Source organism: Schistocerca serialis, chromosome 8 (genome assembly GCF_023864345.2).
Source record: "Schistocerca serialis cubense isolate TAMUIC-IGC-003099 chromosome 8, iqSchSeri2.2, whole genome shotgun sequence".
NCBI lineage: Eukaryota > Metazoa > Arthropoda > Insecta > Orthoptera > Acrididae > Schistocerca > Schistocerca serialis.
In genome coordinates this window covers 47,451,023-47,465,799 of record NC_064645.1, presented here as the reverse complement: position 1 = coordinate 47,465,799, position 14,777 = coordinate 47,451,023, and the positions used below count along the sequence as shown (strand labels likewise).

At 40.8% G+C, this 14,777-nt stretch overlaps 1 protein-coding gene across 1 annotated transcript in view; it reads right to left on the bottom strand.

Annotated features, from left to right (window-relative positions):
- The window catches only part of LOC126416585 (uncharacterized), a 418,464-nt gene that overhangs the window by 129,295 nt on the left and 274,392 nt on the right, over positions 1-14,777 (bottom strand). The window contains exon 9 of the mRNA XM_050084337.1: positions 5,280-5,406. Within this exon, the coding sequence (XP_049940294.1) occupies positions 5,280-5,406 (127 nt within the window). The remainder of the gene's footprint in view (positions 1-5,279; positions 5,407-14,777) is intronic.

Here is a 14,777-nt window from a genome sequence, read left to right as displayed (position 1 = left end):
GCATACGACATTAAACAAAACAAATAATGAAATAAAAAATGACTAAGTTTTTAATATTTGTCCATGATGTGGTAATCTGTGATCTGTTTTTAGATATATTTTACGAACAATTTTTCCATAAAAGCAGTGAAATTTTTGATCATACCTTTCCTTAGGTTTTTGATAATTTAAAGCAATTTCTCTTTCTTTTATTATATTAGTAGTTACAGTTACGAATATATTTAGAAGACTTTTTAATTTCTTTTTTAAATTTACACAAGTAAATACTTTTTATTCCAGTTATGAATAAGCTCTTTTATATGTTCTCAATTATTTTCTCTGTGTTTTATCTGTTTCTTTTCTATACAGTAAATACAACCCATTCTTCAAAGTCTGTTCTTACTTGTAATTTTGATTTCTTTATGAATTTCTTTTCATTGTTTGCAATATGGAGGATCACTTTTTATTTACTTCCCATTTATAAAGAAAAAAGTTAATATTATTTGAAAAATAAAAATCTAAATTTTCTTATATATGAAAGGAGTCGTTTTCAGATCTAACAAATTACAACCTTATTTAAAATTATAAACAAGTGTTAAAATATTGATGAAAAATCCACAGTTTAAAGCAAAAGATATTTGTGATATTTTGGAATATGTTAATTAGAGAGGTTTTAAAAGACATTGTTGAAAGTAAATATATAAAATGTATAAAGAAATAAGTGGTAGTTCTCATTTACACTTACATTAGCATAGAATTTTTATAAATACACATGGTTCATATTCCTTTATTATAAAATCAAAAATGTCTTTTGCAGAAATTTTTCTAGACTGGATTTATGAATAAGTTTTACCTTCAGTTCGAAAACATGGCGAATATAAACTAAAGATTAATGTAAATCAAGTCTATGAAGGTCAAATAAATTATTTAACAGAGCTAAATAAAACCAAGGGTGACTATATTAAAAAATCAGATGAAATATTTGACAGAACTGTACAAATTGTACGTGATAAAAATGCAGAAAAAAATAGTTTATTACCACATGTTTTTTTCAAATAACTGATGAATATTTAAGAGCTATTACTAATATTTTATATTATATGATTATTATGACTTTTAATATGATATTCGAACACAATTCAAAACTGTTAAAAACAAATAAATATTATCACAAATAGATTTTCAAATTGAGAAGAATATTTTAAAGTTAATTATGTACAAGATTCAGAAAATTCATATCAACGAATGAAAGAAACTTTAAGAATTACTAGTTTTCGAAATGATTGCAATACTTCGATTAATTATTCATGTGAATATGATGATATAACTAATCTAGCAAACGTTTCTTAAAATATAGAACTAAATTTCTAAGTATTTTTTTCATAATTGAATTTTAAATAAGTCTGTAACAGTTTTTATACACAGCTGATAAACAAAATTAATTAACACCAGTTGACTCCAAAAATTCAAATTAGAAATTTTCAAATAATTTTGACACTGAATCACTTTTGCTACCTTTATTTGAATATCAAAATATACTTGATCTTCTACAATAAAGCATTAAGCATAATGAATATCATATTCAATACCAGACATTTTTCAATTTCCACCAACTAGCTCCATTTAAATATAAACCTTTTTATTAACATTTTAAAAAAGTACTTTACTTTTATTTATTCAACTATTGTTTGAATTATCAAAACATAACCATTGAACATATTCTATAGCACCTTTCTTGTTAAAAACTTTTGCGAGACAAATATCTGGATAATTCGTTTTTAATAGTTCTTGTTCATAAAAATTTCCTCTTCTTTCTTCACCACTTAATTATTTCAGTGTATATATGATGGATTGCAATGAATAACATGTCCAATTTCAAAATTTCTGTCGACAATGTTGTTGGATATTCATTTTCGAATGTTACTTTAAATATACTTATTCTTACATTATCATCAATATTATATTTGGCATTATTATCGAACAAATTTGTGACATAAACAGTTTTCAATATTTTTTTCTTTTTTTACGTCTTTCAGTTGCATCTTTATTGTTGTATGTTTGCCAATCATGGGAAAATTAAGAAATCATTATGATATTGCTGAATTCAAGGTCTTCCTAGCACAGAGAGTACTGGCAGATATGCCTAAGAAATCTCTGTGAATACTGCTGTATACTACTAAAATCATTAATTCACAGTGAACATCATGATACTTTAACTATCACAACCAGTTCTCAACAAGTTCTCTTAATTTTACCAACAGAACTTTACGAGAATTACGGTTTGTTCACATTGTTGTAACTTAAGTTAACCGAGTATTTGTGTTATGCACTGAGTTGGGTTGTGCTGATACGTTGCGAAAGTAGCAGTGTGGATCTGAATTCATTTGAGTTTGTTGTCAAACCCACTTATAGAGAAATCATATTACTAAAAAAGCTGTATTTGAATCGGTATTTTTGTGAAAATATTGCTGTGCCTAAAATAATGGAATCATTAGGAAAGTTATTTGCTCTCATAAATAACAATCATGATGGTGGTAGTGGAGAAAATTATCTTTAGCATTATTGGGATACGCATATGTTTTAGGATGACCTTATGAATGGCTAGTATTTCATTTTAATATTACCTAACGAAGCATTTACCATGGAACGCTTAAGGGTAGCTTCTGTCATGAGAGTTTCAGGATTTTGATGGATTACTACATGTTGTTGACTATGGCGAAGAATTAGAAGAAAAAAGTTCCTGTAATTTAGACAGCGAACATCGTCATCTGGGTCATTATTATACACTTCGCGAGGTTTCACAAACAAATTATACGGATCGGCCGTCGTGACGTCATGACGCGACGGAAGATCAACAACACAATATTATGTCAATTGAAAGTGGAGGGGGAGAAAGGAAAGGAAAGAGCAGGAGCTAATGCCATCAGGTGCAGCAACAATTAGTGCGTAATCAGCGGCGACGAGTGGAAACGTGTGCCAGAGCAGGACTCGAACCCGAGAGCTCCTGTTTACTAGGCAGTCTGTTAACCACTGCGCAGCTCGGACGCACTGTTCATTGCAGATCCACAGACTACCTCGGCTCGCTCTTCGGCTGACTCGCACTCCCACCCGTAGCCACCTACCTGCAGTCCGGGTCCACGTCTTCCACAATCGGAAATACAGACATCACGCATTCGTGTAACTTATCTTCCATGCTGGGCAATGAATCCTACACGTGCAACGTGCACACACATTTACGTTCGACCTCCAGCGCGACCCTAAAATCAGCGAGCACAGAGAACATGGGCGGGAACTGCGTTTAGGTGGTGCTAAGTGGGGTTTAGCTGGGGAGCATGCAGAGATATTCTGCGCATGTGTAGTAAACACCGTGTTCAGATGGGGAAACAGTTAACGTGAGTGGCTTAGTATGCAGGAGATCCAAGGTTCAAATCCTGATGCAGCAGAAATTTTCACTCGTCCCCGCTGATTACGCATAAAGCGCCAATGCAGCTGATATAATTAGTTCTTTCCCCTTCCTCTCCTTTCCTTTCTCTACCCTGTTCCTTCAGTTTGCATAACGTGTGACACAGCTGCAGACTGCGCTTGGTCTCTGTTCTTTCGGACAAAATTAGAAGTAAACAGTTTTGTTTTAACCTCATATTATGCTTACTTATTTGTTGTTTATATGTGTGACGCTATATAAGTGTGTTGTAATACATAAGTAAGCGGCCTAGAGAATTCCTTTTATATAAGGAAAACATGCTGCCGTAGCAGGGAAAAGAAGGGAAACAACGGAAAAATGCTCCTGTCGGAGCACAAAAGGGTGAATGTGTTCGCCTTTAAAAGACTAACAGAAGAGTAAAGAACAAGCTGCCTCCATCCTCATTCCGCCTACCTCGTCAAACATTTTCACATGCGATCGTATTTGCGCTTTGTTTCCCAGACAGTAGCGGAGAGGCAGTGACGATGAAATAGGGAGGATTCAGTGCTGCTGAGGGTGAAGGAGAGAGGAGGCAGTGATAGAGAAAGTGGCAGCGAAAGAGCAATGGATGAAAACAGAGATAGTGGAAGCCCAAGAGGAAAGAGTAATTGATCCTCTGTGAGAGACAGTGACAATAAAAGAGAAAGAGAGATGCTTGTAGATAGAAGGAGTGGGAGGAAAATGAGAGAAGACAGTATAAACGAAAAATACAGATGAGTGGAGACTCATCATTGTGTTGGCGGAGGGGTGGGGCGGGGGGGGGGGGTTGGTCTGGGCCCTCCCAGACCGACAACTTTGAATGCATAGCTATTGGGGAAATTTTGGACCAGGAAAAAAATGAGTTGGACCCCCCAAGGATTTCTGAGAGCCTCCGAGGTACGGTGGAGACAATGACATTGAGAAAAGAAGACAAAAGTCGGCAGCGTAAGTGAGAGAGGGGTAGTGAGCGGCAGCGGGGTGGATGTACAGTAAATCAGTGAGGGAAAATGGAGACAGCAGGAGAACGATACGTGCAGGCGGTGCCAGTTACAGAGATGCTGAGTATCAAGGCTTAGCTACACAGGGAGACAGAGAGATTGTGTGAAAGAGAATACGACTGTGCTCCCTACGTTTTGGTGAGGAATACAGAATGAGGGTGTAGGCGGCTGGTTCCCCTCTCTTCTGTCAGAATCTTTTAAAGAGGAGCAGATCACCTTTTTTTGCGCTATGAGGCCAGCACTTTTCCGCTGGTTTCATTTTTTTGGAACATCAAAACTCTTGAACAGTTTAATCTTGGAAGCTGTAAATTCTAATGTCATTCTTCAAAGGATTTTACACGCCAATAATTATTTCGATTTAGGCGATATTTACAACGAATTTTGTGTTTAACGAACTAAAACAACGATAAGTAAATTTATTAATTATTCGAAACTGTAGCTGCGGGAGATTAATCAAACATTAAGGCTCATTCGAGTAATGAGGCAGATACTGACTCTTGTGCGTCGCTAGGCCGCCCCTGTAGTCCGGTGGTCAGCATCTCTGGCCACTGATGAGCATGTCCCGTGCTTGACTCACAAAGACCACTTCAGATGTTTTCGAGGTGGAAAGCTTTGGAATTGGACCCACACCACGTCGTGGTACCACATCCGATGCCACCTCATCAAACGGGCAGCCACACTGACCACGTAAAGAACCTAAAGGGTGTCAGACAAAAGGGCTTCCACCAACCTGGGAGTCTGACTATATTTATTAGTTTCTGTACTCTCCATATCAATTTTCCAAATTGAGACACAGGTACTTACAACTAATATATGTTTTTAAGCAAATATTTCTATCATGGAATGACATACCAAGTACCTACCAATGTTAGTGCATCTTCCAAGATTGTAAACCTTAGTACCTTTTCCTTGGAACTTGAACCCTAGTCTCTCAGCATTCTGATGAAACGGAACTCGAAAAATTTCTCTTTTCCATTTCCCATCATGGCGCTATTAATATAAAACAGGATCTTGTTTAAACATCGATAGCACAAAATTTGAAAATGATAACTATAAATGAAAGTACCTATTAAATTTAACATAGATCAAATAATATTCTAGATATAGAAACATAGGATGTTGAAATAAAGAAAAAGAAGCAAGGTAAGTATTGCTAAGATCACGCATTCAGAGTGTTCGTCAAGAACTGCTGTGAAAAAGTTAAACATACGGAGTTTAAAAGTTTTAGAAATTACTGAAAGACAGAGTAAATAAGGAACATCTCAGATACCTCTAGTAAATTTAACTTTGTAGCAAAGAAGAGGGAAAACGCTCAGCTCTAAAGTTTATTCACAGAAATGCAATATCTGACTAAAAGCAACAGTGCCTTCAAATACATATTTAGGTCGTTCATCCGTATTAATTGTTTCTTTACTGTAGGCGAACATTTGCATAGAAGTAACTAGCTACTTAAAAATATTTAAATGGCTTTCAAGTAATACGTTTATTTGCATTACCATCTTTCGCAGTAGCTGTTAAAATCGGTTACTATTGGTTATCCGTCTTGAGCTGACTGCAATTTAATTGAGAAGAATAATAGCAGACGCGTTTCGCTTTTATTTATAAGGCATCTTTGCACTGGCAAGCATGAGAAACAGTTTACAAGAGTTCAGCGCAAGAAATACTGCAGAGTGGCAAAAACTGTCAAGTGCATATGTGAATCGAAGTCTTTCGACGTCAAACGTTGCTAGCAAGGAGGAAAGAAGCACAATACCTGAAGAAACACCAATAACAACGGAAGATGCTTTATAAATAAAAAAAATGAAACGCGTCTGGTGTAATCCTCCTTAATGAAATTGCAGTCAGCTCAAAACACATATCCAATAGTATCTCATCTACATCAACATGATTAATCTGCATTTTACAATTGATTGCCGGCAAATAGGATTCATCGAGGCACCTCCAAGCTATTTTTCTACCATTCTACTCTCGAACGGCGCGGGGGAAACGAGCTCTTAAATCTCCCTGTGCTAGCTCTGATTTCTCGTACCTTACTATGATGATCACGTATCCCTATGTAGGTGACTATCAATAAAATATTTTCAGAATGGGTGGAGAAAGTTTTTGATTCAGATTTCACGAGGAGATCTCGCAACAACGAAAAATGCGTTTTGTTTTAATGATTTCCACCCCAGATTACGTAATATATATCCGAGGCACTCTCTCCGTATTTCTCGATAATACAAAACGAGCTGCCGTTCTTTGAACTTTTTCAATGTCCTCCGTCAGTCCTATCTCATATCGGCCCCATACCGAACAGAAATACTCCAGAAGAGGGTGGACAGGCGTGGCGTAAGGAGTCCCTTTAGTAGACCTGTTCAACTTCGCAGTCTTTGGTTCGGTTTACCCACAACATTATTCACGTGATCGTCCCAGTTTAAGTTTTTCGTAACTGTAATCCCTAAATATTTAATTCAATTTACAGCCATAAGATTTGTGTGATTTATCGCGTAACGGAAATTTAGCGGATTTCTGTTACTAGTAATGCTGGTGTCTTCACACTTTTCGTTACTTAGTGTTACTTGCCACTTTTCGCGCCATACAGATATCTTGTCTAAATCATTTCAGGAACAGCATAGGGTCTGTGACGCTTTCTTGAGGAACGTCAGATATTGCTTCCATCTTTCTCGATGACTTTCCTACTATTACTACGAACTGTTTACCTTTCTGACAGGAAATCACGAAGCAAGGTCACACAACTGAGGCGATACCCCATAGGAAAGTAATGTGACTTGAAGACGCTTGTGAAGACCGCTGTCGAAAGCCTTCTGGAAATCTAACAAATATGGAGAAAATTTGACATCCCCTGTCGATCGCACTCATTAATTCGTGTGAATAAAGAGATAGCTGTGTTTCACATAATTATTCATATATTTTTATATGGTGTGTGCTGCATTTATTGTTCGAACTCAGTTGAAAAGGATACAGGCAAGGTAAGTGTACGTCCTATTATTAGATTCCTCCTAAGCACACACACACTTTTCTTGACTGTCCCTCCCCGTGGATATATCACGCATCCAACTGGAAATCCATCTTTTACGCTACATGTGCCATTTCAGTCGTGTCATACATTGCAATCCTACCACTGACAAATTTTCTTCCAGTGACCGTGAAGGTACTTGAACTTCCCATTTCTCACGATTTGCTACTTCCAGATTCTGCTTTTCGTCGTAATGGAGCTGACTTGGAAGACAAGCATTCCTGCGGACATTTTGTAACGGCCTCCATATACGAATGGTCAGCGTTACTGCCTGCTGTGCGAAACGATCCGGGTTAGATTCCTGGTACCTCCTGGGATTTTTCTGGGGCAGGGAGGTCTGGAACTGGGTCTACTCAGCCGCTTGAGGCCAAATGCGGAGCTGCCGGAACAAAGAAGCGGCGCCGGCGAAAGCATCCGCATTCGTACGCCAGGGGGACTGGCAGCGCTGTGATCGCACGTCACACCACCCTAGATCGCTCCCCGTACTGCCGCGTAGGCGACACTCGTCCAAACAGAACAGGCACTAGGCCTAATCGACAAGTGGCCTTGTAACGTGACGCTAGCTGCACTAAACAATGACATAACGGCACAGCTTGTTATACTGTACTTAGCACAGACAGGCAGATTAAGCAACAGTGTGTCTGCTTCACTTTTTATGTTGTGATGGTTTCGTCTTAGAAGTAAACTTTTGATTTTCTAATCGTAAGAAATTCCTATCCGTCTGTACTTTTCTAACATCGTAAGGAAATCTCCTGCCCCTTAACCCTTGAAATACCGAGTGGGGAGGAGGGGCAGTACTTAATGCCCAAATTTTGAAAATGTGGTAATTCAGTCAGTTATTTTTTTTATTTTGAATAAAAGTATTTAGTTTTTCATGAATTCTGCTATCAGATTCTATAAATTTTAAATTTTTCAGTGAAATGTAACCCAAATACTGAATCTTAGTTGTGATGTCACTTTTCACAATGAATGTCATACATAATACTTTCATTATTAGACCTTACTTAGACTTCACTATCTTTTTAAAAAGTATGTTGTGAGTAAAATTCGACAACAAGTAACGAAATCTGCATTTTTATTTATTTATTTATTTTCCAATGATCGTACACCATAAAGTAACCCCAGCCTGGTAGCACAAATCACTTAAAACGCGTAGGCATTCTGAGTGTTCCAAAAGGCGTTTCCAGGTTCTGGGCCCTAGGGCAGGCACGAAATACCATCCCATGTTGGGCCGGCCGAAGTGGCCGTGCGGTTAAAGGCGCTGCAGTCTGGAACCGCAAGACCGCTGCGGTCGCAGGTTCGAATCCTGCCTCGGGCATGGATGTTTGTGATGTCCTTAGGTTAGTTAGGTTTAACTAGTTCTAAGTTCTAGGGGACTAATGACCTCAGGAGTTGAGTCCCATAGTGCTCAGAGCCATTTGAACCATCCCATGTTGCCCCCTCCTACCCCCTTGGTAGCGCACGTTATGGATGATTCGTTGGTACTGCTAGTATTAAGGTCCTGTAACTGTTCGTCTCCACTCAGAGATTACAAAGAATACCACTCCTCCATTATGGTCTGCACACACGTGTCGATTAGAATGGCCAGAAGCAAAGTAAGGAATAGACAGCACGAACTCATTCCCTCTACAATAAAATTAATGAATTTTGTGGAAGGTGGGCTCATTGTCAGATCTGATACAACTCACACACCATTCTTTCAGCCTCCTTCATAACATCTATCGATTATTGTGTTCTAAGACTAACGTTGCTACAGTAGCGTTTTTAGTAGAGTAGTAGAACCTCACGCTGACTTCTTTGGAATTACCTTGCGCTTTACTGTAATCATCCAACGGTTCAGTGTCTTTCTCAAGTATGCAATACCAATACAGCTACAGCAATAAGCCAGGTTCATTTAATCACTCACCCTTACAGTTTCTCCGATAAGTTTTCAGAAAATAAAAAACGAAAGAGTATTAAGCAAATTTTCAGTTACGAATTCCCTGAACTTCATTGAATGGACTCTTTTACGCAACCACAAGGTTATTTTTCATTATTTATTACTTTTTTTAGCGAAATCTAAAAATCACAAACATAAAAATGTTCTGACAGAGGCTATACAAGAATGTATGTACTATAGTAAGAAAGGGAGTTCGGAGTTTAAGGCCTCGCCTGCGGTGAGACCACTACGGACGTACCATATGCTTGAATAGGACAAGAACGGATGAATTTATGTAGCCGTGTCCTTTAGTAGGGAATTATACCACCTGAACTCAGGGAAAACGTGAAAAGATAAATCTTAATTACTAGGAACAATGACGTCTTCCAAACACGAGAGCAGTGTCTTCAACAATTATGCCATTCGCTCTACATAATCAGTGTACGCATTCTGTGGCTTGGCAAGGTCTTACAAAGCATTCTCTAGACTATTCAAGTTGGGATGCTAGAATGTAAGGATATTAACACTAGCAATATCAAAATATTTTCTATAACGTGTATTTCGAAAAGGGAGAAGGGAGTACAGGGGGGGAGGAGGTGAGCTTTATGCTTCCCCCTAAAAGAAATTTAAAAGAAACAATAATTGTTAGTTGTTGTTGACGTATGTTGACAACACTTTTTAAGGACGTCCTGATGTTTAAGTAGAATCAATAACTTTAAAATATCTTTTTAGGACACCCTTAGAAATATCATCCCAATTAGAACAACATGTAATACCAAGGGGGATAGTTCGTGACCACCACAAAAAACTAAAACATATAAATTTCATCAGCTGATGTTGAATTTTACTCACAAGAAACTTTTAAAAGAGATACTGGTGTATAAATAGGGTCTTTAACCTGAAAATACTGAACACGGCATTCATTGTGTAAACTCGTATCTAGTACTGCGACTTGAGTTTGTAGGTTTATTGGTTAGGCCAAACTGAAAACTTTAAAACATTCACGGACTCCAGCAGAAGACCTCAGCAAAAACAAGAATCTTTTTCTCAAAATCTGACTGGATTACAATATTTTTCAAAACGTGGGCCCAAAGCACTGCTTCTCCCCACATTCCTTTAGTACTGTGGAATTAATAGGAGCCTCTTCGTAACAAAAAAATAGTCGCACCTCGAAAAACTACATCACAGAAATAAAAGTCGGAAACAAAGAGGAAATACCGAAACCGAGGCGTGTCAATAGCCATTAACTGCCCACACTGGGTCGATATGACACAACTTCTTCCTTCTTCTATTCCTTCTCACCAACAAAGCAAGTTAGAGTAGAAACTAAACTCACGCAAATAACTTCGTTATGATTTGTTTCCCGTGCTGTATTAACCACACGCCCGGCCGCTGTGACCGAGCGGTTCTAGGCGCTTCAGTCTGGAACCGCGCTGCTGCTACGGTCACAGGTTCGAATCCTGCCTCGGGCATGGATGTGTGTGCTGTCCTTTGGTTAGTTAGGTGTAAGTAGTTCTAGGTTCTAGGGGACTGATGACCTCAGATGTTAAGTCCCATAGTGCTCAGAGCCATTTGAACCATTTTATTAATCACAAGTATCGTCTATTTATTTGTATAAAACTCCGTCCGGACAAGCTTCGGAAGGCCGAACGGTATCAATCGACCGTCGTGTCACCCTCAGCCGACAGGCGACACTGGATGAGGATACGGAGATGCACGTGGTCAGCACAGCGATTTACGAGGCCGGAGCCGCTACCTGTCAGCCAGGCAGCTGCTGAGCTTGCCTCACAAGAGGTGAGTGCACCCCGCTTGCCAGCACCGCCCGACAGCCCTTGACTTCGGCGACCTGATGGGAAACACTGATACCACTGCGGCAAGGCTGTTGGCCTGTTTCATTGTACACTTGCGCAATGTGGAAGCAATATGGCTTCTACTGTTCCTGTACATGTTACACAGATGGCTATATATAAACGCATGTCGTTCCTGGTACTACAGTAAAGTGACCCAACATGACAAGATACCTGTGATATTTGTCAACAAGTTCCATTTGTGCCAGCTACGAAGAAAAAATTACGGAATGTTAGTCGTATAGAAAGAATTTTGCAATAAGTCTATTACATCTTTCCACAAAGTAATAGAGTATCTCACAACAGAATATAAACTGATGGGAACAAATCACAACATCAAAAAATAAATAATGTAGAGTAATCAGATTAAGGGAACACATTTTCCTAGGTAAGATATGTAAGTGAAAAAATTTGCGAGGTCACACGTTAATTCAAGCGCCAGAATGTTGACTACAAGGATGCAAATGCGCATGCACTGTGTTGTGTACATAGTTCCGCGTAGTCAAAGCGTACGCAACTTCCCCACTAGAGCGCGCCCCGCTAAGCACAACAGCGCAGGTGCAGCTCTCGTCCGTCTCCACACTACGAGATGGCGCTGTCTTAGCGACGGACCAAATTCTGCTTCCGCCGATCCGAGTATTAATATGTAACGCAACCAAAGATATTGCTGCTAACATAGAACCTTTTCTCCTCGCGGATCACACTCGCGCAGTGATACCTGAACGCTCGAGGTATTATAACGAGTGTACAGACCTCCGGTTAGTCAGTCTGCATTAGTCTGCAGTCAAGTTTCAGTCTGCGCCTAATAAGATTATCATATTCCTGTACTTTGTTAAGTATCAGAGAAATGTAAGAATAAGATTAACGTACCAAGACCAAAGGAACTTCAGATTGTCAATTGTAAACAGCATCCAGAACCAAGTTACGTAATGTTTATACTTTTTATTATTTTAATAAATGTGTGTGAAAATTAATCAAGTTCTGTTTAAAGTTGGTCACCGTCAATCTGCAACTCTAAGCGTGCAAGTGGCATTTCTATCGTCTGACCTAACGGCAGAAGATAAACACGCCACGATAAGACCACGAGACATATTGCTGACACTCGCCTACTTCGTTAGAGCGACAAGTCAAATAATCTGACGGTGTGTGTACCGAAGGTCTTACAGTACACACACCACACATTGTGTTGTACAGGTGCTGAATGTCCGTTTGTCGGATGGAGTTCCATGCCTGTTGCAGCTGGTCAGTCAGTAAACGGACGGTTAATGCTGGTTGTGGATGACGCTAGAGCTGTCGTCCCATACGTGCTCGATAAGAGACAGATCTACGATCGAACAGACCAAGGCAACATGTCGACGCACTGTAGAGCATGTAGGGTTAGAACAGCGATACGTGGGCGAGCGTTATCCTGTTGGAAAACGCCCCCTGGAATGCTGTCCGTGACTGGCAGCACGACAGGTCGAATCACCAGTCTGACGTACAAATTTGCGGTGAGGGTGCGCGGGATGAGCACGAGAGTGCTCCCGCGGTCACACGAAATCGCGCACCAGACCACGGCTCCGTGCGCAGGCGCAGTGCGTCAGGCAGCCAGGTAGACTAGGTGCAAGCCCTCACCTGGCCTCCTCGTAACCAACACTCGGCCATCACTGGTACCAAGGCCGAGCCGGCTTTCATCAGAAGACACAGCAGATCTCCACCCTGCCCTCACATGAGCTGAAGTCGCAAACAGCGGGTTACTGGAGTGCACCTTACAGAGCGTCTGGCTCGGAGCTGTCCTCGGAGCAACCGATTTGTAACAGTTCGTTCTATCGCTGTGTCAGCTGCTGCTCAGATTGCTGCTGCAGATCCAGGACGATGCGCCAGAGCCATGTGCCAGACACATTGTTCGAATGGCTCTGACCACTATGGGACTTAACAGCTGAGGTCATCAGTCCCCTAGAACTTAGAACTACTTAAACCTAACTAACCTAAGGACGTCACACACATGCATGCCCGAGGCAGGTTTCGAACCTGCGACCGTTGCGGTCGCGCGGTTCCGGACTGAAGCGCCTAGAACCGCTCGGCCACTCCGGCCGGCGCCAAACACGATGGTCTTCCTCTCGGTAGTGCCTCTTGGCCGCCCACAGCCCGGTTTCCTAGCAACCGTACATTCCCGTGATCACCGCTGCCAGCAATCGTGTACAGTGGCAACATTCTTTCTGCAGTATCGCACAAGGAACATCCAGCTTCTCCTATCCTTATAACGCGACTGCATTGAAACTTAATGAAGTGCTAATAATGGCTACTTTGTCGCCTTAAAAGCAAACTCACCATGTCGAACCTCAAAGGTAACTAACGTTCCTGGAGGTTACAGCGTGTGTGTTTGAAACGAACTCGATTTTCATCCTGACAGTGGCGCTGCTAGGACCACTCTTACGCAAGAGGCGCGAAACTGGAAGGAGACATCTTTCAACATGCCTACCAATTTTCATTTATCACGCAAAACTTCTTTTTGGTGTTGCGATTTTTTTTCGTCAGTGTACAATAGCAGGACTGACATGAACCAATCATAAACAGGCTGCTTCTCAGTAGAGTTCGGTAGAGGGATGTCAGAAATATTAAATAACTGACCAGGGTTCAAATTCACTTAGGGAAACGTTGAACGAATTTTTTACGAAACGGCGAAGACGGGAAACGCTAGTTTCGTCACGAAAGCAGCTTTTCTAGGTACAGACTGTAAAGCTACAATTTTGTTTCCCACGAGCAAAATATAATGGTAGATGGAACCTGTTGGGCTCGGATCCAGGGACTCTGAGGCCAGCGCCAGGTGGTGGCTGGCTGTGGCGGGGGCGATGGCCTGGCACATCAGCCGCGGTACCCTCTGAGCCGCCGCCGCCGCTTAACGCAGTATTGCCATCCTGAGACAGACTCCCGAGACCGCGTTAAGCCCGTGTCGGCCGGCTTCCAGCCTGAACTCAGCGCTGCGGACAGCTGCCGCCGTCGCTGACCTCAGCACGTATCCCAATTTTTATGCCTTCTTTAATTACATGACCTAAGAAGACTTTTGGTTTCATCATGACAGAGTTCTCGTTGACTTTAAATTTAAGTCGATCTTCTGTAGTGTCGCGGAATAGTAAAGAGTTGGAAACGTGGAATATTGTCAAAGTTTCGTTGCCTATGCCGAGAGCCAGAGGCAGTAGGTTAGCCAAGATGTAAGAGGATTGCACATGTAGCGGAATGTGTCGTCACACAGGGGAATGGCCTGGTTACACACAACAGGCGAGAGAGAATTGCTTAGCACGCAGGTTTGTGTTAGACGGAGACTTTCATAGAGTGTAAGACAGAGATATATCGTCAGCTGTACTGCATTCCACAACTTGGCGTAAGTCTGCCGTAACAACACGTAACTCTGTGACAAGAACACCTAAGGGTCGAGTACGACAGATGAATCAGCAGTGTAAGTGGAACGAATGCGTTCATTACAAACGAGCATGACGTCAGGGCGTCGCTCGTGCTTCCTTTAATTACGCCAGCCTTGATAGCAACAAGGCACTCGCAGTTAGACTTGCAGTTAGATGTGTACTGGGTCGCTGCGTAG